This window comes from Balaenoptera ricei, chromosome 5 (genome assembly GCF_028023285.1).
Source record: "Balaenoptera ricei isolate mBalRic1 chromosome 5, mBalRic1.hap2, whole genome shotgun sequence".
NCBI classification, from domain to species: Eukaryota; Metazoa; Chordata; class Mammalia; order Artiodactyla; family Balaenopteridae; genus Balaenoptera; species Balaenoptera ricei.
The window spans coordinates 36,958,417-36,980,941 of NC_082643.1; the positions used below are offsets into that span (position 1 = coordinate 36,958,417).

At 43.0% G+C, this 22,525-nt stretch overlaps 1 protein-coding gene across 1 annotated transcript in view; it reads right to left on the minus strand.

The window, feature by feature from the left end:
• RNF175 (ring finger protein 175) overlaps nucleotides 1-12,144 on the minus strand; it is a 68,031-nt gene extending 55,887 nt beyond the window's left edge. The window contains 2 exon segments of the mRNA XM_059923818.1: nucleotides 780-817; nucleotides 11,953-12,144. Coding sequence (XP_059779801.1) covers nucleotides 780-817; nucleotides 11,953-12,144 — 230 coding nt within the window.
• Between the last annotated feature and the right edge of the window lie 10,381 nt (nucleotides 12,145-22,525).

Here is a 22,525-nt window from a genome sequence, read left to right on the forward strand (position 1 = left end):
AGCTTAGGAGCTGAGAATGATTTCTAGAAGCTCTTTAAAAAATATATTCATTCTTCTGAAGAAATGGGAAGTGCAAAAAAAATAAAAGGGTACAAGCACTTAGTTATAGTTTTGACAGCCCCAAATCCCAAATAACTATTTAATATTCTCTGTAATGAGTGGACTTCAACTTAGGCCACGTAGATAGAAGAGTGAATTTATCATCAGTCTAAAATAGGACTTGCATAGATATCAAACAAAATATACTTTATGACATTAATCTATTTTGTGCATATACAGTAAAATGCATCTCAGATGGTTAACCTATGTGGAAGTACTTTGGAAAGTATAAAGTAGTGTACAAATGCAATAAATATTTCTACTTTGATTAGGAATACATTCATAACTGATAACCACAATGCAAAAAAGGAGGAACATTTCACTGTTATTTCATTTGGTGCCCATAGGGGTCCAATGGTCCCACAGTAGGTACCATAGCACAGGGGAAACAGCCTATAAAGAAAACCAGATGTGTCTTGTGCCTCAGAGGACAAGGACATATAAGGACATATATTGAGGGACATACACATTTGTGGGACTGCATGGAGCCTACTGCAGAAAACAGATGAAATCCCTGTGGTTTTGGTCTATACAATCACTGTGCACACATGGCCATGCTAACCCACCTTCTATCCTGGGAAATTTATAAATAAAATGATGGTGTCATTTAATTTCTCAAACTGTTAAGATGGAAGTCTAATTTTTAGTATACCAGCTGTAAAAAAATACAAATCACTTACTTCCACTCATCATCTGCAGAAAGCTTTGTGTGAGAGACCTGAAAAACATAAAAAGAGCACTTCTCAAGTTTTTCTTGTTTTCTTAGCTTGCATTTTACAGCATTACATGAGAAATCCAAACCATGAAAAAGAGTGATGTTTCTTAGTACTGGAATAATTTAGGATGAAAGCGCTAATAAAATATTTGCTTATGGAAATAAAACACACATACACATACACACCCTAAACAAAACAGTAATCAGGTCACTATTAATAAATACTTGATTCTTCTGTCTAAGGTCAGAGAACCAGATGAGGCCCCATTCCTGTGGTTTTGTTTGGCAATTCAGTCAAGGTTGTAGGGAGTGGCCTCCTAATGGGCAATGTCACCCTGGCTTCTGGTATATGATCTGTGAATTGGAGAACCTCCAAAAAACATCTGTTTTGCTGGTGTCTTAAATGATGCCAATGAGTAAGTATCATCTCCAAGTTCAAGGTTTTAGAGTCAGAGCTGACCAGCTACTTGTTTGCAGCATTTTTGTGTCCTCCTGTTAATTTAATTTAAACCCTGACCCCAGAGAAGTGGAGTAATGTGGCCTTGCCCTTGCACACTGAGCGGGAGAGCATAGAGACCATCCCCAGGAAGTGCTTTAGGCTGATCTACAGAGTGTTCCCACGTGCTGCCTGCCTTCCGTTGGTCACTGCTAATCCACTACATTGGGTCATTTGAAGCCTTTAAGGCCAATCTTCGAAAATACGTCATCGTATAACCTTCATGGAGAACACAGGCTGCTTAATCTCTAGCCCAGTAGCATCAAAAGCTAAAAATCCCTAATGATGGCAAAGAAGAGAAGGCAAATAAAGCATTTGTTACACAAATCTGACATTAACCAGCTTTTTTCCCTTTGTTTTCTTCAAATGGCATAAGCAATTCTGACAGGGAAAGAAACAGCGCCATCCATATTTCAGGCTAGGCTTTCTCTGACTTGAGGTCAACCGGTTCCATAAAACACCTATGCCTTGGTCAGAGGCTGGAGGGGTTCCCTTATAAGAGAGACGAAAGCTCCAGGTGATACAGCTAAGCAGAGGCTTGGGCAGTATCTGCACAACGCGAGGGCTGGCTGGATGATGCCAGGAGAGGAAGTGGGTGAGGCAGCAGGGGATGCTGGCAGCTTCTCCCGGGCTCTCTGCCCACTGGTGGTCCCACCAGGTGGTCCCTGAGATGCAAATGGAGGTCATGGCACCTGGGCTCAAGGCTGCTTTCCAGGAGCAAAACCTTAGTGGCAACCCTCAGGGAAGAGCGGTACCCGAGTCCCCTCCTTTGTCTGATGGGGCTCACTCGGCTGACATCTGCTTTGGGGGAGAAAACACTGGACGGGCTTGGAGCCAAGAGCCGTGCAGCCACCCAGCAACACCCAGCACTAAATATCGAGCTGATTGGGGCTTTGGGTGACCCAGGGCACATCACCAACCTGTGTTTGTCTCCATTTACTTCTTAGAGACTGGAGATTGACATAAAAGCTGCTCTTGTCTACTTCACTGGAGTACTGTGAGTATAAATAAGACAATAGATGAGAGTTTTGTAAGAAGGTGCTTCAATCCAAGGGCCAATTATCTCAGTAAAAGTTGTAACCATAGACTCCCTGGGTCCTTTTCTTTTTGCTATTCAAGATCTTCGGGTTCACAGTGCTTTTTGTTCAGATAACCTTAAAACAGGGAACTGGGTTTTTTGTTGAGAAGATAAATTCCCTTTGACTTTTACAAGCAATATAGCCCTGGGCATAAATGTGTAACTATCTATCAGATTCTAAGCCTTTTTTTTTTATTGAAGTATAGTTGATTTACCATATTATATTAGTTTCAGGTGTACAGCATAGTGATTCAGTATTTTATAGATTATACTCCATTAAAAGTTATTACAAGATAGTGCTATAATTCCCTGTGCTATACAGTATAACCTTGTTGCTTATCTATTTTATACATAGTAGTTTGTATCTCTTAATCCCACACCCCTAATTCGCCCTCCCACCTCCCTTTCCACTTGGGTAACCACTAGTTTGTTTTCTATATCTGTTAGTCTGTTTCTCAAGTCATTTTAAAAGAAGTATGATAAATTATTCTACAGAAGACCAGGAAAGCTTAGGGAGTAGAAATTATAGCTGAAAAGATTTCTGCTAAATATTGGATACAGTTAAGAACTTCCTTAGATCAAGTGATATTGAAACAATATTCTTATTTCCTAGGGAAAAAGCAAACTATGATGATGATGGAAATGATTTTTTCCTAGTAATAGTTCCCTATAGTACAATATTTTTTTTCTAGGGTGGAATCTACTTTTTGACAATTTTTTTCTGGTATGTAAGCCCATCTGGGATCTTAAGAGGATTTATTTTGGAAATTGAAATGACACTAAGACTTATGCTTATCTGAAGGATAAGCATAAGGATAGCCAGGAAAATTCAGAAGAAGAGAGTAAAGACTTGGCCTATCAGCCACTGAAATCTACAATACAGCCACAGAAATTAATTGAAAGCATTACTGGCCCAGGAACAAGAAGACAGAGGAGTGAACAGAACACAGAGGCCAGGAACAGATCCAACTACATATGATAAGCAGTGAGAAATCAGTGAGAAAGAAATGATTGTTCAATAAATGGTGCTGAGACCATTAGCTAGTCATTTGGGAAAAATATAAAGCCGGATCCATACCCGGCTTCAGAAGGATCAAATATTTAAATGTAAAAAGGAAAATCTTAAAAAGGGCTAGAAGTAAATATGGGTAAATATTTTAATAATCACACAGTGAAGAAGGCATTTCTAAGTATGATGTGGAGCCCAGAAATTGTAAAGTAAAAAAATTGATGAATTTTGAGGATATAAAAATCAAATACGTTAAAATCACCTATATTTGAAAGACAAATTAAACTGGAGAAGATACAACATATGTGAAGGCAAGAAGTGAATAACCTGTATAGAAAAAGAGCTTTTACAATTTAATCCAAAAGAGACAAAACATTTCCAAAGGGCAAGGCACATGAACAAGAAATTCATAAAAGAGGAAATATAAATGGCTCATTTATGAAAAGATGTATCAACGCACTAGTAAAAACTTTGGAAAAACCTTTGTGAAAGAAGACTGATTGTGCTAAAGACCCTTGGGAGGGATGAGGGGTGGAGGGGTCCTAGCACTTCTGGAAGTGTGGGTGCAGCTGGGTGAAAACAGAAGGTTCAGTTAAGAGTGGTGGGAGGCTTTGTGTCGTTCTCCCCTGCACCCCACCCCTAGGGTGATTGGACAGGGCTCAGAGGCCCAGGATCTGGGAGGGAGGGCGGAGGCATTGAAAGCTCGTGTCTGGAGGAGGGATCCCAGCCCCGTCCTCTATCAGGCCCCACGGGCATTGCCCTGCTCTACAAGCCCCTGTGCATCTCAAACCTGGAAACACAAAAACTTTTTTTTTTGTCTTTTCTAACTCTTAAGAAAATATTTTGAAAGTTTTGTCGCTGGTTGAGTAGAAATTGACAGAAGAGGGCTGGTGTAGGGTGTAGGCCCTCAGGTGGGTTGAGGGAGAAGGGCGGAAATAAAGAACAGCCCCAGCCCTAGAAAATCAGAGATAGAGTTTTTAATTTGCCCACGCCCCCCAGGCCATTTGAAGCTGGTGTCTAAGCAGATGGGGTCCCCCTTGTAACCGCACTGCCTCTCTCCCTCCACTGCGGTGGGGTAGTTTGGAAGGAGCTAGGAACAGCCTGGAAATCCTGAGTCTGAGAAGTGAGGAGGTAAGGTGTGCAGGGGGGCCCTTCCTACCCCGGGTCCTTGGTGCGTCTGATGGGACCAGTCCTCCTCCCTGGTTTCCGTGCTGCAGTGGGTTGAACTATGTCCCTCCACGTCCCCCCCCTACCCCCAAAGATATGGCCAATTCCTAACCTCTGGTACCCATGACTGTGATCTTATTTGGAAATAGAGTCTTTGCAGATGTGATCAAGTTAAGGATCTTGGGATGGGATCATCCAGGATTTACAGTGGGCCCTAAAGCCAACGGCTGGTGTCCTTACAAGAGAAAGTCAGAGGGAGATTTGCACATAAGCAGAGACACATAAGCACAGAGGAAAAACATGCAGGAGGAGGCCACGTGAAGACAGAGGCAGAGACTGGAGATAAGCAGCTATAAGCCAAAGACACCTGGAGTCCCCTGAGGCTGGAAGAGGCAAAGAAGGATTCACCCTAGAGCCTTTGGAGGGATCATGGCCCTGCCTATACTCAGGTTTTGGACTTCTGGCCTCCAGAACTGTGAAAGAGTAAATTTCTAATGTTTTTTTCCCCCCTTTTCTATCAATATTTCTTTTATTTTCTGTATTTTTAAAATAATTTTTATCAGAGTACAGTTGATTTACAATGTTGTGTTAGTTTCAGGTGTACAGCACGGTGATTCAGTCATACGTATACATGTATCTATTCTTTTCCCATATAGGCCATTACAGAGTACTGAGTAGAGTTCCCTGTGCTATACACTAGGTCCTTATCAGTTATCTATTTTATATATAGTAGTGTCTGTATGTCATCCCAATCTCCCAATTTATCCTTCCAGTAAATTCCTATTGTTATGGCAGCTCCGGGAAACGGATACACGCGTGTCCAGCCCCAGCAGGTCGTTATACACTCCGGTTTGCAAGCAGCGGGGCGGGTGGGGAGGGCGTGACCCCTGTAAGCTCTGGGTCAAGCAGGCTGCACAGGTCCCGGTGGACCCTGCAGGCAGGCCTGGCAGAGCAGCTTGGCTTATAATCTTTAGACGTGTGGCATGTGGGACTTTATTTGTACTCTTGCCCTGGGCCTATCAGATGCGGGCCTGCCACTTGGCTGGGGATGCTGGCTGCCAGGCAGCACATGGAAGACCAGAGGGCTTTTTGTAAAACCATCCAAGACAAGAGAAAAGACTTACAGATATGGACCGTCATCATTCTTCCCGTGAAAAGGCCCAGGTAGGTCCCCTTCCAGCACAACCTGCCTGTCAACAAGCTCCCTCTGCTTACGGGAGCTTCTGAACAGTGTTTTAGTGTCTCCCCTTAAATATAAACAGATGGCCAAAGATCACCAAGTCCTTGAGTCAGGAAAGGGTTCTGCAATGATGACAAGGATCCCAGGCTTTAAAAATGGAAACAAACAAAAGCTCTTAGAAATGAAAAATTTGAGAACAGAAATTAAAAATCTAATGGAAAAGTTGAAGATAAATTACGAAACTCCCTCCGAAAGAATAACCAAAAACCCCCAAAGGAGATGGAAAAGAAGAAAGAAAATATATGAAAATGAGAGAATCTGGCCAGGAAATCTCAAATCCAAAATAGAGTAGTTCCAGAATAAGAGAACAAGATAGCTGAGAGTAAGAAATTTAAAAGAAATTCTACAAGAAAATTCCCAAGGATTGAAAGACACCTGTTTTCAAATGAAAGGACTCACCAGGTGCCCAGCACAATAAATGAAAAAAGAGCCACGTCAAATCACACCAGTTGGAAATTTGAAAATTGTGGTTCAGAGGGAAGAGCCTATCCAGAGAGAAAATACAGGTCAAATGTAAAGGATCAAAACTCAGGATGGCACAGACTCCTGAACACCATCTCCACAAGTTACAAAGAGAGCAGAACAAAGTGTTCAAACTTCCAAGGGAAAATTACTTCTATAGACAAACTACCAATCAAGTCTGGAAGCAGAATGAAGATATTTATGGACATGCAACATTTCAAAAACATTCATCTCCCATGTGTCCTGTCTCAGGAGGCTTGACTAAAACAACAGAGTAAACTGAGAAAGAGAAAAACTGGATTTCCAGGAAAGAGGGGTGCAACCAGGAGAGTCCCCTCCAGGTGAAGGGATGCTCCAGGAGGTCGGTGGAGGGACATCCAGGACTGGTGCTGGGCCTCAGACTGGGGATGTGGCCAGCCTAGACTGGACCAGGCATGGGGGGTTTCACCAAGTGCATCTCCAAGAAAAAGATGAAGCTGAGAGATCAGCTAGTGTGTTCTGGCACGTTGAGAAGATCCATACAATTCCGGCAGTGGGTTTGGGGATGAATGGGTGACTGGTACACCGAAAACTAAGGAAACCAGAACATGAAACTCAAGGGAAAGCAGACTAGTACAGAGTGGATGTGTAGCGACCCGTCTGGGAGTGACTAGTACTCACTTGAGTCGCTAATGTAGGCAGTGAGTGAAGACTTAGCCAAAATGTGTGATGTAACTAAATTGAGAGGATGGAAGAAGGAAAGCAGTGGGGGTGGAGTGGGCAGGCTGGTGGGAGAGAGTGTAGTTCTCATCATCCACAGTAGGGGATCAATCAGATAACACCAGTGACTAAAAATCAAGAAATGCTGCATGATCGTGTTATTGAAAATATGGAACACATACCAGAAAAAATGGGTGAAAGCATTGAAAATTGTTGCCTCTGGGGAGTGGAAATCAGGAATGGGGAAAGGTGAGTGAAAGTGGGGATGCTTTTTTTGTTTGTTTTAAGTCTTACAGAATTATGTATGAGTCTTTAAATTTGGGATGTACAAAACTTTAATAAAAATTAACAATAAAAAGAAAAAATTCCCATAACAAGGTATAATTTTCACCGAAAAGAGTGACAAGGGGGAAAACAGCCCTCTTGCGCCTGTCACGTGTGGGTGTACATTAAGACAGTTTCTCTGGAGAGAAATTTGGCAATGCATATCAAAATTTTAAGTGTTTGTCTATTCTAGTGTAGAATGTTCTAGGAATATTGTCTCAGGAAATGAAGAGACAAGGAAGGATGACACAGGTGTTCACGTAATTTTATTTATAATATTGAGAAACTGGCAACAATCTATGTGTCAGTCTGCGGGGGATCAGTTAATGAGTTATGGTATCTCTCTACAAAGGAAATCCATGTAGCTCTTTAAAATGATGGTGCAGAACCATATCTATCAACGCAGAAATATTTCCATGACGTATGGTTAAGAAAAAATGCATGCTCCAAAAACAGTTGTGTATAATATGAGCCTAACAGTGTAAACGTGCAGTTACATAGAATGAAGAACAGAGACATCCAGAAGAGAGAGAGATCCAGAACAGTTACCAAAATGTAACCATGACCCATGGGTGGTGCTGGATCTTGGGATATTTACTTCTTTTTTTATATTCGTCTATATTGAATATATTCTACATGAATACGTCACTTAAAAGAAATCAAGCAGTCGTGTTTACTTGGCCCTCTCCTTGCCCCTTCTCCTTGTCTGTCAGTCGCCAAGCCCTTTTCTTCCTATCCTTGCATCACCATTCCAGTCGACCTCTCCTCTCCTTTTAAGCCAAATCTCACTTTTGAGCTCTGGATTCTTCTACTGAAGTGCCTCCTACACAAATCCACCTGCATGTCCCTCAGGCACACGAACTCAACCTGCCCCAAACTGAATATATTAATTTCACCCAAAATGCTCCCATTTCAGCGCCCCCCACCTCCCCCAATAGCCCCACATCCCATCTACCCAATCGCTCAAAGCAGAAACCTGGGGCACCATTGTTGATCTAACCCTCCGCCTCCAGCCTGTCACCCTCCCGTTGACACTACCTCTAAAGACCTCGCAAACCACTTCTTTCCACCTCTATGGCCTCTATACCATCCATGTTTTCATTCATTCAACAAATATTTATTGACCACCTCCTGTGTGCCAGGCACTGGGGGGTGGGGCTGGCATACAGTGGAGAATAAGACAGACGTTCTGTTCTCATGAATGGAGCCTTGTGTGCGACAGAAAGCGTGGACAATAAACAAATAAACAAAACAATTACCTAATGGAGTAAATCCTAGAAGAAAATAAACACAATGTGTGATAAAGCATAACTGGCGGCGGGGGAGGGGTCCTGACTCTAGATGGTGGGCGGGGAAGGCGCTCTGAGCCAGGAGACATGGAGATGGAGCCAGGCACCAGGGCGCGCCCCTCCTCCCAGGGCCCTTGCCTTCACCTTTCCCCTCTTCAAACAGTGAGGTGATCTTATCAAAAGCCAACTGATCACATTAGCATCCCCCTGGCCACCCTTGTTAATGTCCCTCATGAGGCCTCGTGTCTCTTTCTGGCCTCACCTCCGTCCACTGTCCCTGCACACCCTCTGCTCCAACTAAGCAGAACCTTCTGTCTCCTGAATGCTTTTTCTGCACCCCCAGCCTCCCTGTGGGTTGCCCTGGACCCACTTTCTCCAGGAAGCCCTTCAGGTTTGGCCCGTGAACACTGTTGCCACACTGCACCGTCACTGTTGACTATTTCCGTGTCTGAATCTGCAGGAGGGCAGGGCTGGGCCACCCTCCACCACTGAACCCCCACTGGTGCCAGTTCTCATCCTTTCTCACCCCAGCTGCTACCTTTCCCTTTCAACTCTTCCCTCATGACAATCCATCTGATAGAAGAATCTTGCTAAAACGAGTGGCAAAACTACTGATGTCCCTAGGGCACACGTGAGTGGGAGGAAAGGGTGTTAGGTTTGGAGTGCTGTGTCCAGCGATAAGGAATTCATGTTACAAGAAGAGGACAAAATTCCCATGCATAGAGGGGAGGGGAGGGCTGTGAGGCAGAGAGCAGTTTTGGGGCAGAGGTGGGTCTTCTCGGGGGACGATAGAGACTGCAAAGCAGACCTCAGTGAAGCAGAGGAGGGAACACTTGAATCCACACTCTCTGCTCTCTTGCACTCCAACTTTGAGACATATCAAAAGCACACGAGGGCTTCCCTGGTGGCGCAGTGGTTGAGAATCCACCTGCCAATGCAGGGGACATGGGTTCGAGCCCTGGTCTGGGAAGATCCCACATGCCGTGGAGCAACTAGGCCCGTGAGCCACAACTACTGAGCCTGCGCGTCTGGAGCCTGTGCTCCGCAACAAGAGAGGCCGCGATAGTGAGAGGCCCGCGCACCGCGATGAAGAGTGGCCCCCACTTGCCACAACTAGAGAAAGCCCTCACACAGAAGTGAAGATCCAACACAGTCAAAAATAAATATAAATAAATTAATTAATTAAAAAAAAAATGTACTTTAAAAAAAAAAATGGCTAATTGAGGCTCTTCCTTTAAAAAAAAAAAAAAAAAAAAAAAGCACACGAGGCTAGCTGGCTCAGCAGACCCCAGGGGTGCCGCTGAGCTGGTGGGAGGAGGATGGTGGGGAATGGGGCGGACCTCTGCCACAGAGAGGTTCGCTGGGAGCTGCGCAGACTGTGTCCCAGGTCATGGGGTTGTCTGCTCATTCGTCCACTCATTCATTCTTTCAGTGAATATTTCTTGACATCCTGCCATTTGCCAGACTATTTTCAGTGCTGGAAACGTAGTAGCTAGTAAAGCAGATGAAGTGCCTGCTCTCTTGGATCTTGGGAGGTGATGGAGGCTCTTAGAGGAACAAATACACAAATAGACTACTTCAGGTGGCAATGGAGATGAAAGAAAATAAAACAGGGTGAGGTTTAGAGTGAGAGGGTGATATAATATATAAGGGGATTAGTAAATTTTTACTGGGTGCTCAGTAACCCTATTTATTTTTCTTTTGTTATCCCCGGCTCTTGTAAAGTCTGGTTTAAACCAGCACTTCTCAAACTTTGATGTGCAGTCACCCAGGGGTCTGGTTAAAATGCAGATTTTAATTCAGTATGTCTGGGGTGGGGACTCAGACTCTCACTTCTAAATAACTCTCAGGTGACACCTTGGCTTCTGGCCCTGGACCACACAGCTCTGCTTTTGGGGCTAAGGGGAAAGCTGTGAGTCCCTCCCAGTTAACAGAGGGACCATGCCTCCTGAGGGTGATGGCAAGACAGTGATGTCAGGCTTAAGGGAGAGCAAACAGCAGCAGCAAAAGTGACCCTTGCCAGTCTTCTGCCCCTCCTGGTGTGCAGAGGTCTTCATCCATAACTCTCTCTGGATGATCCGGGTTTGAAACCAGCAAGGAAGCCATGGATCTTCCTTAGAGCTTCTCCATTTTGGAGACGAACTCCCAAATGCATAGTGCGGGACATGAGGCCTGCAGCAGCCTAGCTCTCTCCCTTATCTTTCACTACAAGCCTCATGAACCCTGGATTTCTACCAGGGTCACAATAAGTACTGCTCCCTCTCCCTTTCCCCAGGGTCTCCATCCCCCAACAATGTTCTTCACCTCCAAGCAATTTGGTACTGCTGTTCCCTCCGTTTAGAATTTCCATTCCCCTCATGGCCACAAGGTCATATCTCACCCATCCTCCAAGGCCCAGCTCAAATGCCATGCCCCCCACCAGCCTTGCCCATCCCCCCTGCCAGGAGCGATCCCTTGCTTCTTAGAAATCCTACAAAGCTTCACTTGAACCTGTTTTTGGTTCAGTAATTTCTTCCTCCCCTCGATGAGTTATTTGTGTCCTAGTTTTACTTTCCTTCCAGGATGTGAGCTCCCAGAGGAAAGGTCCACCTCTAATTGTATTCTTCCCCCTCTCCCTACCCCAGTTCCCAGTACTTGGTCATGACCTAAGAATTGTCCTATGAATGAAAAATAAATGAACGATTGGGTTTGAGATCACCACCAGCAGGAGGAAGAACGTGCTAGCCCAGTGATTCTCAAAGCTCAAGCAGTAGCACCCCCTGGGAACTGGTTAGATTGCAAATGGTCAGGCCCTACCCCAGAGGTGACGCTTGGAAACCCTGGGGGCAGAGCCCAGCAATCGACCTACATCTACTTTTTAACCAGCCCTCCAAGTGGCTCTGACGCTTGCTCCAGAGTGAGAACCATAGAGTTGAGCCTGATGTACATCCATCATTCCTCAGCTGTCCTCCTCCAGTGCTTCGGCCTTCACCCGGTTCCGCCAGGGAGCAAGGAGGAGAGAGGGGTGCAGCCAGCACGGAGGGCAGCCAGCAGAGAAGGCTGAGCAGAAGGCTCATGCTGGAAGAGACAGAGTGGGTGGGGAGCCATGGACGGAAGGAGTGGGGAGGAAGAGAGGGGAAGGGGAGAAGGAAGGGGAGAAGAAAAGGAAAGAGGCAGAGAGGGAAATGGAGAGGAGCTCGGCCTCCTGGGGTGGGGTGGGGCGGGGCGAAGAGACAACATTTTCCAGAAGGTCATCCCTCCCTCCATCCCCAGCCAGTTCACACGGGGTGCTGGTGGGGGACCCTGGAGACCTATCTGTGCGGCCTCCCAGCCCCTGTGCGGGTCTCGGGACCCCAGCCCAGTGTCCCCCCACACCCGTGCCCCGCAACCGGTACTTGCTCGTGCTGGGGGGGCGCCTCCAGTCCGGGCGTCACCCCCGTGGCCTTACCTTCGACGTGCACAGCCGCTGCTGAGGCTCTCTGAGTACGCAGGTGGGGGCTACCCGGACGCCCAGCCCCGGGCAGTGCAGTCCCGGTACCAGCACGGGGAGCCTCCTGCAGAGCAGGGACGCTCATGATGGTCACCATCACCGCTGAAGAGACCCTCTGGGTCTTGGGGCCCTCTGTGGTGTAGCCGTTCTGTCAGCCACCATCGCTAGTGAAACATCCTGCGCACCCCACCCCCACCCCACTTCCCGTGCTCTGGGCTGGACCCAGAGGCTCTGTTACCAGGCTACAGGAAGGATAAGATGTAGGGAGTCTAAGAGTGAGCAGTGGAGATGAGAGAGGAGCAAGGACAAGCGAGGTCGTTTTCTCCTCAGTTCTCTCCCTCAGAAGTGTTTATCAGAAGACAAGAGTTCAGGTGATGGTCCACATGCCCGGAGACTGACCCTCTGCTGCCTGCCCAGCCCCCTGCCGCTTCCTCCTCAGTTATCTGCAGCCTCAGTCAGGTGGGAGAGCTCCCTGGTAGAGTCCCATCGGCCCCTCCACAGATGACAAAGGAGGGAAACTCCACTGTGGGAGAATGCAGAGCCCCTTCACCCCTGTGCTCCTCCAGGACCTGGGCCTTCCCCTGGGAGATCACCTGAACCCTTGTCTTCTGGGTCCAGCCCATGTAATTTGCAACTTTGTTTCCCAGATAGAATGGTTGGCAGCTGACTCCATCATCAGTGTGGAAAAGATGAACTTTATTCCTGTTGTTTAGCTGTAATTTCTTCAGCATGTTAGCCCCAGTCTGCTGCCCCCATCCTCTCCTGGTCTAGACCCCCGAGGTGATTGTAATGATGTAAGAGAAGAAATGAGATAATGTCATAAAGGTGCCTGAAAAACAAGGTGGAGTCAAGACTAGATAGACAAATATGGTATATTGTACAGGAAGAGAGAAATAGACCCATGGGACACAGCAGAAAGACTCCAAATGGACACATGCATTGACAGGAACTAGTTTTATGAGAAGAATGGCAAATCAGCAGGGAAAGGATTGACTGGGTAGTAATTAGCTTATCCATATGAAAAAAGTTACAGCATAACAAGACAAACAGATGGTTTAAAAAGCAAAACTTTAAGAAGACAATTTAAAAGAATATCTTTGTCATCTCAATATAGTAAAGATATATTAAACAAGAGTCAAGAAGAACAAACCATGGAGGAAAAGATTCATAAGTTAGTCTATGTTAAAATGTAAAATTTCTGTACAATGGAAAGTTGCCATTAAAAAGAAGCAAGCCGAGAGAGCAGACAGCAGAAGCAAGAAGAACTACAATCCTGCAGCCTGTGGAACAAAAACCACATTCACAGAAAGATAGACAAGATGAAAAGGCAGAGGGCTATGTACCAGATGAAGGAACAAGATAAAACCCCAGAAAAACAACTAAATGAAGTGGAGATAGGCAACCTTCCAGAAAAAGAATTCAGAAGAGTGATAGGGAAGATGATCCAGGACCGCGGAAAAAGAATGGAGGCAAAGATCGAGAAGATGCAAGAAATGTTTAACAAAGATCTAGAAGAATTAAAGAACAAACAAACAGAGATGGACATTGCAATAACTGAAATGAAAACTACACTAGGAGGAATCAAAAGAAGAATGACTGAGGCAGAAGAACGGATAAGTGACCTGGAAGACAGAATGGTGGAATTCACTGCTGCAGAACAGAATAAAGAAAAAAGAATGAAAAGAAATGAAGACAGCCTAAGAGACCTCTGGGACAACATTAAATGCAACAACATTCACATTATAGGGGTCCCAGAGGAGAAGAGAGAGAGAAAGGACCAGAGAAAATATTTGAAGAGATTATAGTTGAAAATTTCCCTAACATGGGGAAGGAAATAGCCACCCAAGTCCAGGAAGCACAGAGAGTCCTAGGCAGGATAAACCCAAGGAGAAACATGCCAAGACACATAGTAATCAAATTGACAAAAATGAAAGACAAAGAAAAATTATTGAAAGCAACAAGGGAAAAACAACAAATAACATACAAGGGAACTCCCATAAGGTTAACAGCTGATTTCTCAGCAGAAACTCTACAAGCCAGAAGGGAGTGGCACGATATATTTAAAGTGATGAAAGGGAAGAACCTACAACCAAGATTACTCTACCCGGCAAAGATCTCATTCAGATTCGATGGAGAAATCAAAAGCTTTAGAGACAAGCAAAAGCTAAGAGAATTCAGCACCACCAAACCAGCTCTACAACAAATTCTAAAGGAACTTCTCTAAGTGGGAAACACAAGAGAAGAAAAGGATCTACAAAAAACCCCCAAAACAATTAAGAAAATGGTAATAGAAACATACATATCGATAATGACCTTAAACGTGAATGGATTAAATGCTCCAACTAAAAGACACAGGCTCACTGAATGGATACAAAAACAAGACTCATATATATGTTGTCTACAAGAGACCCACTTCAGACCTAGGGACACATTCAGACTGAAAGTGAGGAGATGGAAAAAGATATTCCATGCAAATGGAAATCAAAAGAAAGCTGGAGTAGCAATACTCATATCAGATAAAATAGACTTGGAAATAAATAAAGTTACAAGAGACAAGGAAGGACACTACATAATGATCAGGGGATCAATCCAAGAAGAAGATATAACAATTACAAATATATACGCACCCAACATAGGAGCACCTCAATACATAAGGCAATTGCTAACAGCTATAAAAGAGGAAATCGACAGTAACACAATAATAGTGGGGGACTTTAACACCTCACTTACACCAATGGAGAGATCATCCAAAATGAAAATAAATAAGGAAACAGAAGCTTTAAATGACACAGTAGACCAGATAGATTTAATTGATATTTATAGGACATTCCATCCCAAAACAGCAGATGACACTTTCTTCTTAAGTGCACACAGAACATTCTCCAGGATAGATCACCTCTTGGGTCACAAATCAAGCCTCAGTAAATTTAAGAAAATTGAAATCATATCAAGCACATTTTCTGACCACAATTCTATGAGATTAGAAATGAATTACAGGGAAAAAAACGTAAAAAACACAAACACATGGAGGCTAAACAATACGTTACTAAATAACCAAGAGATCACTGAAGAAATCAAAGAGGAAATCAAAAAATACCTAGAGACAAATGACAATGAAAACACGACGATCCAAAACCTATGGGATGCAGCAAAAGAAGTTCTAAGAGGGAAGTTTATAGCTATACAAACCTACCTCAAAAAACAAGAAAAATCTCAAATAAACAATCTAACCTTACACCTGAGGGAACTAGAGAAAGAAGAACAAACAAAACCCAAAGTTAGCAGAAGGAAAGAAATCATAAAGATCAGATCAGAAATAAATGAAATAGAAACAAAGAAAACAATAGCAAAGATCAATAAAACTAAAAGCTGGTTCTTTGAGAAGATAAACAAAATTGATAAACCATTAGGCAGACTCATCAAGAAAAAGAGGGAGATGACAAATCAATAAAATTAGAAATGAAAAAGGAGAAGTTACAACAAACACCGTAGAAATACAAAGCATCCTAAGAGACTACTACAAGCAACTGTATGCCAATAAAATGGACAACCTGGAAGAAATGGACAAATTCTTAGAAAGGTATAACCTTCCAAGACTGAACCAGGAAGAAATAGAAAATATGAACAGATCAATCACAAGTAATGAAATTGAAACTGTGATTAAAAATCTTCCAACAAACAAAAGCCCAGGACCAGATGGCTTCACAGGTGAATTCTATCAAACATTTAGAGAAGAGCTAACACCCATCCTTCTCAAACTCTTCCAAAAAATTGCAGAGGAAGGAACACTCCCAAACTCATTCTATGAAGCCACCATCACCCTGATACCAAAACCAGACAAAGACACTACAAAAAAAAAAAAATTACAGATCAATATCACTGATGAATATAGATGCAAAAATCCTCAACAAAATACTAGCAAACAGAATCCAACAACACATTAAAAGGATCATACACCATGACCAAGTGGGATTTATCCCAGGGATGCAAGGATTCTTCAATATATGCAAATCAATTATTGTGATACACCATATTAATAAACTGAAGAATAAAAACCATATGATCATCTCAGTAGATGCAGAAAAAACTTTTGACAAAATTCAACACCCATTTATCATAAAAACGCTCCAGAAAGTGGCCATAGAGGGAACCTACCTCAACATAATAAACGACATATATGACAAACCCACAGCAAACATCATTCTCAATGGTGAAAAACTGAAAGCATTTCCTCTAGGATCAGGAGCAAGACAAGGATGTCCACTCTCACCACTATTATTCAACATAGTTTTGGAAGCCCTAGCCACAGCAATCAGAGAAGAAAAAGAAATAAAAGGAATACAAATTGGAAAAGAAGAAGTAAAAGTGTCACTGGTTGCAGATGACATGATAGTGTACATAGAGAATCCTAAAGATGCTACCAGAAAACCACTAGAGCTAATCAATGAATTTGGTAAAGTTGCAGGATACAAAACTAATGCACAGAAATCTCTTGCATTCCTATACACTAATGATGAAAAATCTGAAAGAGAAATTATGGAAACACTCCCATTTACCATTGCAACAAAAAGAATAAATACCTAGGAATAAACCTACCTAGGTAGACAAAAGACCTGTATGCAGAAAACTATAAGGCACTGATGAAAGAAATTAAAGATGATACCAACAGATGGAGAGATATACCATGTTCTTGGATTGGAAGAATCAATATTGTGAAAATGACTATACTACCCAAAGCAATCTACAGAATCAATGCAATCCCTATCAAGTTACCAATGGCATTTTTTACGGAGCTAGAACAAATCGTCTTAAAATTTGTATGGAGACACAAAAGACCCCGAATAGCCAAAGCAGTCTTGAGGGAAACAAGCGGAGCTGGAGGTATCAGACTCCCTGACTTCAGACTACACTACAAAGCTACAGTAATCAAGACAATATGGTACTGCAGAAAAACAGAAACATAGATCAGTGGAACAAGATAGAAAGCCTAGAGATAAACCCACGCACCTATGGTCAACTAATCTATGACAAAGGAGGCAAAGATATACAATGGAGAAAAGACAGTCTCTTCAATAAGTGGTGCTGGGAAAACTGGACAGCTACATGTAAAAGAATGAAATTAGAACACTCCCTAACACCATACACAAAAATAAACTCAAAATGGATTCGAGACCTAAATGTAAGACTGGACACTATAAAACTCTTAGAGGAAAACATAGGAAGAACACTCTTTGACATAAACCACAGCAAGATCTTTTTTGATCCACCTCCTAGAGTAATGGAAATAAAAACAAAAATAAACAAATGGGACCTAATGAAACTTCAAAGCTTTTGCACAGCAAAGGAAACCATAAACAAGATGAAAAGACAACCCTCAGAATGGGAGAAAATATTTGCAAATGAATCAATGGACAAAGGATTAATCTCTAAAATATATAAACAGCTCGTGCAGCTCAATATTAAAGAAACAAACAACCCAATCCAAAAATGGGCAGAAGGCCTAAATAGACATTTCTCCAAAGGAGACATACAGATGGCCAAGAAGCACATGAAAAGCTGTTCAACATCACTAATTATTAGAGAAATGCAAATCAAAACTACAATGAGGTATCACCTCACAGCAGTTAGAATGGGCATCATCAGAAAATCTACAAACAACAAATGCTGGAGAGGGTGTGGAGAAAAGGGAACCCTCTTGCGCTGTTGGTGGGAATGTAAATTGATACAGCCACTATGGAGAACAGTATGGAGGTTCCTTAAAAAACTAGAAATAGAATTACCATATGACCCAGCAGTCCCACTACTGGGCATATACCCAGAGAAAGCCATAATTCAAAAAGACACATGCACCCCAATATTCCTTGCAGCACTATTTACAATAGCCAGGTCATGGAAGCAACCTAAATGCCCATCGACAGATGAATAAAGATAAAGAAGGTATGGTAAATATATACAATGGAATATTACTCAGCCATAAAAAGGAACGAAATTGAGTCATTTGTTGAGACGTGGATGGATCTAGAGACTGTCATACAGAGTGAAGTAAGTTAGAAAGAGAAAAACAAATATTGTGTGTTAACACATATATGTGGAACCTAGAAAAATGGTACAGATGAACTGGTTTGCAGGGCAGAAATTGAGCCACAGGTATAGAGAATAAATGTATGGACACCAAGCGGGAAAAGCTGTGGGGGGTGCGGGTGGTTGTGTGCTGAATTGGACGATTGGGATTGACATGTATACACTGATGTGTATAAAATTGATGACTAATAAGAACCTGCTCTACATAAAAATAAAATTCAAAAATTCAAAAAAAATATGTGGTATACACACACACACACACACACAAATAAAAAAATAAAAATAAAAAGAAGCAAGCCTTGGACCAAGAGAATATATTTGCATTTATCTAGCTGTCAAAGGATCAGTGCTCAGAATAAACAGAACTGTTAGAAATAATTTTTTTAAAAAAATCTAAATCATTAGGAAATGGTCAAGGGATGTAAACAAATTGGAAGAAATAGTACTGTTTTTGCAATTTAAAGAGAATTAATTACTGCATTTATGTATATAAGAGTTAATCTAAAGTGCATGCTTCACAGAAATGCCTTGTATATGTTAAATTACTGAATGCAAAGTAGGTCCTTTCCACCTTCCCACCCATTCTGACCACCTATTAATTTCCCCTTTCTCTGCTGAGAACAACCAAACTGCTAATGGCTGATGGTGCCCCCTAATGGTCTGATCTTGCAAAAGACCACTATATTGCTTTATAAATGATCTTTTTCAAGTAACTTTCTTTTTCCCTGTGCTCCTTTCCTCTTTCTCAAACCCTTTTCATACTGATAGATAAAATTTGTATTTCATCCTCATCATTACAGCTAAAATGGGTGATTCAGGATGTCTTCAGCCAGGTGCAGTGCCAGTCACGTGGAGTAGGGAGCTGGAGGGAGGGAGTCTAAGAGCCTGGTGGGGCCTCTCCTCTGTGAAGGGCTGGCAATGGCAGATTCAGTCTAAATGGGGCAGGGGGGTTAAGTTCAAAACCATCCAGGCAATGTGAGTAATCAACAGCTTGCCTGGTCTCAAAAATCAGTATTAAAAGAGGCGCCAAAAGTTCTGCACTTCAGTGATTCTTGGGGCCAGGGGCAGCCTGGGTCATTGATGGGGGCAATCATCCCTTAAAGGAAAGTGACCCCAAAGCCAGGTTCTACCTTGGAAGATGGAGTGGCTGCATAGAGATAATTAGTCTGACTTTCCATCCCAGCACTTCAACCCCCATCCCCTCTTACCCCTCTGGATGATAGGTTAGTCTTCAGGTGTAGACACTGGCAGAAATCACGCAAGCTCGTCTGATTGCCGACTGCCTGGGCTCCTGACTACAGTAGCAGTGTTCCCAGGCCCCTCAGCCTCACGGGGTAGACCTTTACGTTTTCCTTTAATTAAATCTGCTTTTGCTTAATCACTAGTACGCAAGACAAATGAAAGATGCTCAACTTTATTATCTCATTCTTTAATTATTAGTATTGTAACATTATTGACTTCTACTTTTTTGGCTAAAATGTATAGTATTTAGCTATATTATGGTTACGTGGAGTTTTGTGAGCTGGCGTGTGGCCCTAATCACCATTTATAACATCGCTGCTTTGGGAGAGTGTATTCTGCCTTTCAAACCACAGCCTTCCAAATGCACATTTGGAACACAATCCACTTGTGAGCTGGGAACTCTCTGTACTGATGTCTCTTGGCCGAGGGCAGCCCCACTACCAAATGACATGTGGTTTAAAGTCCATGTAACAGCTGGTTCATTTAAATAATGTTAGCTGGAGCTCAGCTTTCAGGTTCTCGGGTTTCTGGTTAATTTAAAATCGAGGTGGCAGCAGAGTCGCAGTGATCAAACAATAGCATGTATGGGACTCCCGCTCCCTATAGAGAGATCGCACATCCTCACTCTTCATGGTTTTCCCTGCAGGTTTTAGGACTAAGCCTCTTCTGAGGGCAAGCTTTCCAGTTCTGCTGAATAACTGATCTTGAAAAAGAAGACCTCCTTTTAAAAACCAACTATACTTTGAAGCCTGAAAGTTCAACCTGGGTCATTTCGGTTTATTGAGTGCAGGGGCCCTCTCAGCAGGAGGAAAAACCACATTAAAATCCTTGATGGGGGTTCTTCCCTCTCCCCTCTCCTTGTTTTCCTTTCCCGGTGCCTCCTCTAAGAAGTCTCATCTTTACTAAGTTAGAAGCCAGACATCCTGTCCCAGGCAAGCCAGCCTCTCCCCTGTCCTATCAAAAGAGTTAATATTTATCAAACACCTACAGCATGCCATGCTCTGGGCTAAGCAGGCTACGTGTCTAATATCATTTAATCCTCAAAATGACCCCGAGTGACAGGCATCAGCATCTCCGTTTTGCAGATGAAGCCATATATGTTAGAAGAGGGTAATTGTTTCATCTAAGAATGCTGAGCTGCGACACTGCCCCACTAGTGCCCTAATGCCTGGGTGGGGTGGGAGGTCCCCTGCTTCATGGGGGTGCCCCCAGGAAACCCCGTCCTGGTGTGGAAGTTGTATTTGTCATTTCTAGTTAAGACCGAGGACTTGCCGTCATAATTCCTCTACCTCAGGTTAATTGCCAAGATCACGTTGCACCTTTGTTCCACAAAAGTCACATTCTCGTGAAAGAGAAGTACTAACATTCCTATTTTCTCTTGACTTTAGATATTTGTCCTACTTGGGGGCTTGGAACAAGATCAGTTATAGAAGCAACGTCAAGAGGACACAGTTATTATTTTCTGGAGTAAAAAGCCGTCCAGTGTGCCTTGCTGGCCTTACTTACTTCGCTCCCTACCTGCCATAATAGCTAAGACTTTTTCTAGTGCGTACCAGTGCCAGGTACTTTACATATACTTAATCCTCAAAACCACCCTATGGGGTAGGTGTACTATTCTTACCGTTACTTACAATTAAGGACAAATAAGGGCTTCTGGGCCATCCCCTCTGCTTATAATGCCCTTTCCTTTCCTCATTTGGATCTGCCCAAGTCCCATCCCTCAGCCAAGGGCCTGGACAACTTTGTTCTCTCACCAGGCTTTCCCAGATCCCAGGTGGGAACACATCTCTCTCAACCCTGTGCTCCCACAGCTTTTTGCATTTGCCTCTCTATTCCAGACTGCTTTGTGTTCAAGGTGCTGGCACATATGTCTCTGTCAGTCACCAACTGCAAAGGCTTGGAGAGCAGAGACCCATTCTCATCTTTATTCCACCTCTGCATCTGGCACGATGCCTGGCCTGGAGCCAAATGGAATTGGTGGTGTGGTCACATTCCCAGGACGGATGTTTTCATTTTTTCTTTTTTTTTAAACATCTTTATTGGAGTATAATTGCTTTAAAATGGTGTGTTAGTTTCTGCTTTATAACAAAGTGAATCAACTATACATATACATATATCCCCATATCTCCTCCCTCTTGCATCTCCCTCCCTCCCACCCTCCCTATCCCACCGCTCTAGGTGGTCACAAAGCACGGAGCTGATCTCCCTGTGCTATGTGGCTGCTTCCCACTAGCTATCTATTTTACATTTGATAGTGTATATATAGGATGGATGTTTTCCCTTAGCCCATCGCCTGCAGAACTTCCTTCAGGAAGGGGACGGAGCTGCTGTCACTGTGGCCACAGACTTTCGCCATCTACCCATTACAGGACCATCGAGAATTCTGTACATCGATACGGACTTAAAATAAGAGGCCTAAACTGTGCCCTGAACATAAATCCATCCAGTTCAGAATGTGCGTATACTACTTGCTTTATGATGTGGCATTGTTCACCAGGGCAGGGACATACTTTTGCCATCACTTAGAGATGCTGACATGGGATTGGGAGAAGGAAGCCATGCCTGGTTAAGGCTTGAGTCTGTTCCATTCTTCTTGTTATTTTATCCTTGTGTCAAAGGAACGTAAGTTTTGGTGTTTAGCCACATAACTGCTGAAAATATGTGGCACATGAGTGTTGATGATATAGTTGCTTTTCTAATTTATTCCATAAATGCAGTAATCCTAGCACACCATATAATAGTTGGAATAGTGCATGGATGGAAATAAAACACATATTTATATTATTTTAGAGTATGAGAGAAATGGAATATTAGTGTCTTTGGTTGGTTGTTGTTGATTTCACCTTTTTTTGCGGGGGAGGATGAAGGATTTCAATTATTCCAAGTAACTAAATGGTTATAAACAAAACTTTGGGGCTGGGCATGTTGTCTAATTATGGCTATTTTTAAATTTTAGTATCTTGGCATAAAATTACTTATGTATGTTTAATTTTTATAGCAAACATATTTTGCTAGGTCTCAAAAGAAGGAAAATTTTAGAAGCTATCCTAGATACAATAGTTAGTGTATAACTTAGGGAATAGTTCGACTTTACCAGTTTAAGATTTTCCTGAAGATATCCACCAGAATGACCGTAGTCTTGGGGATGACTTTAA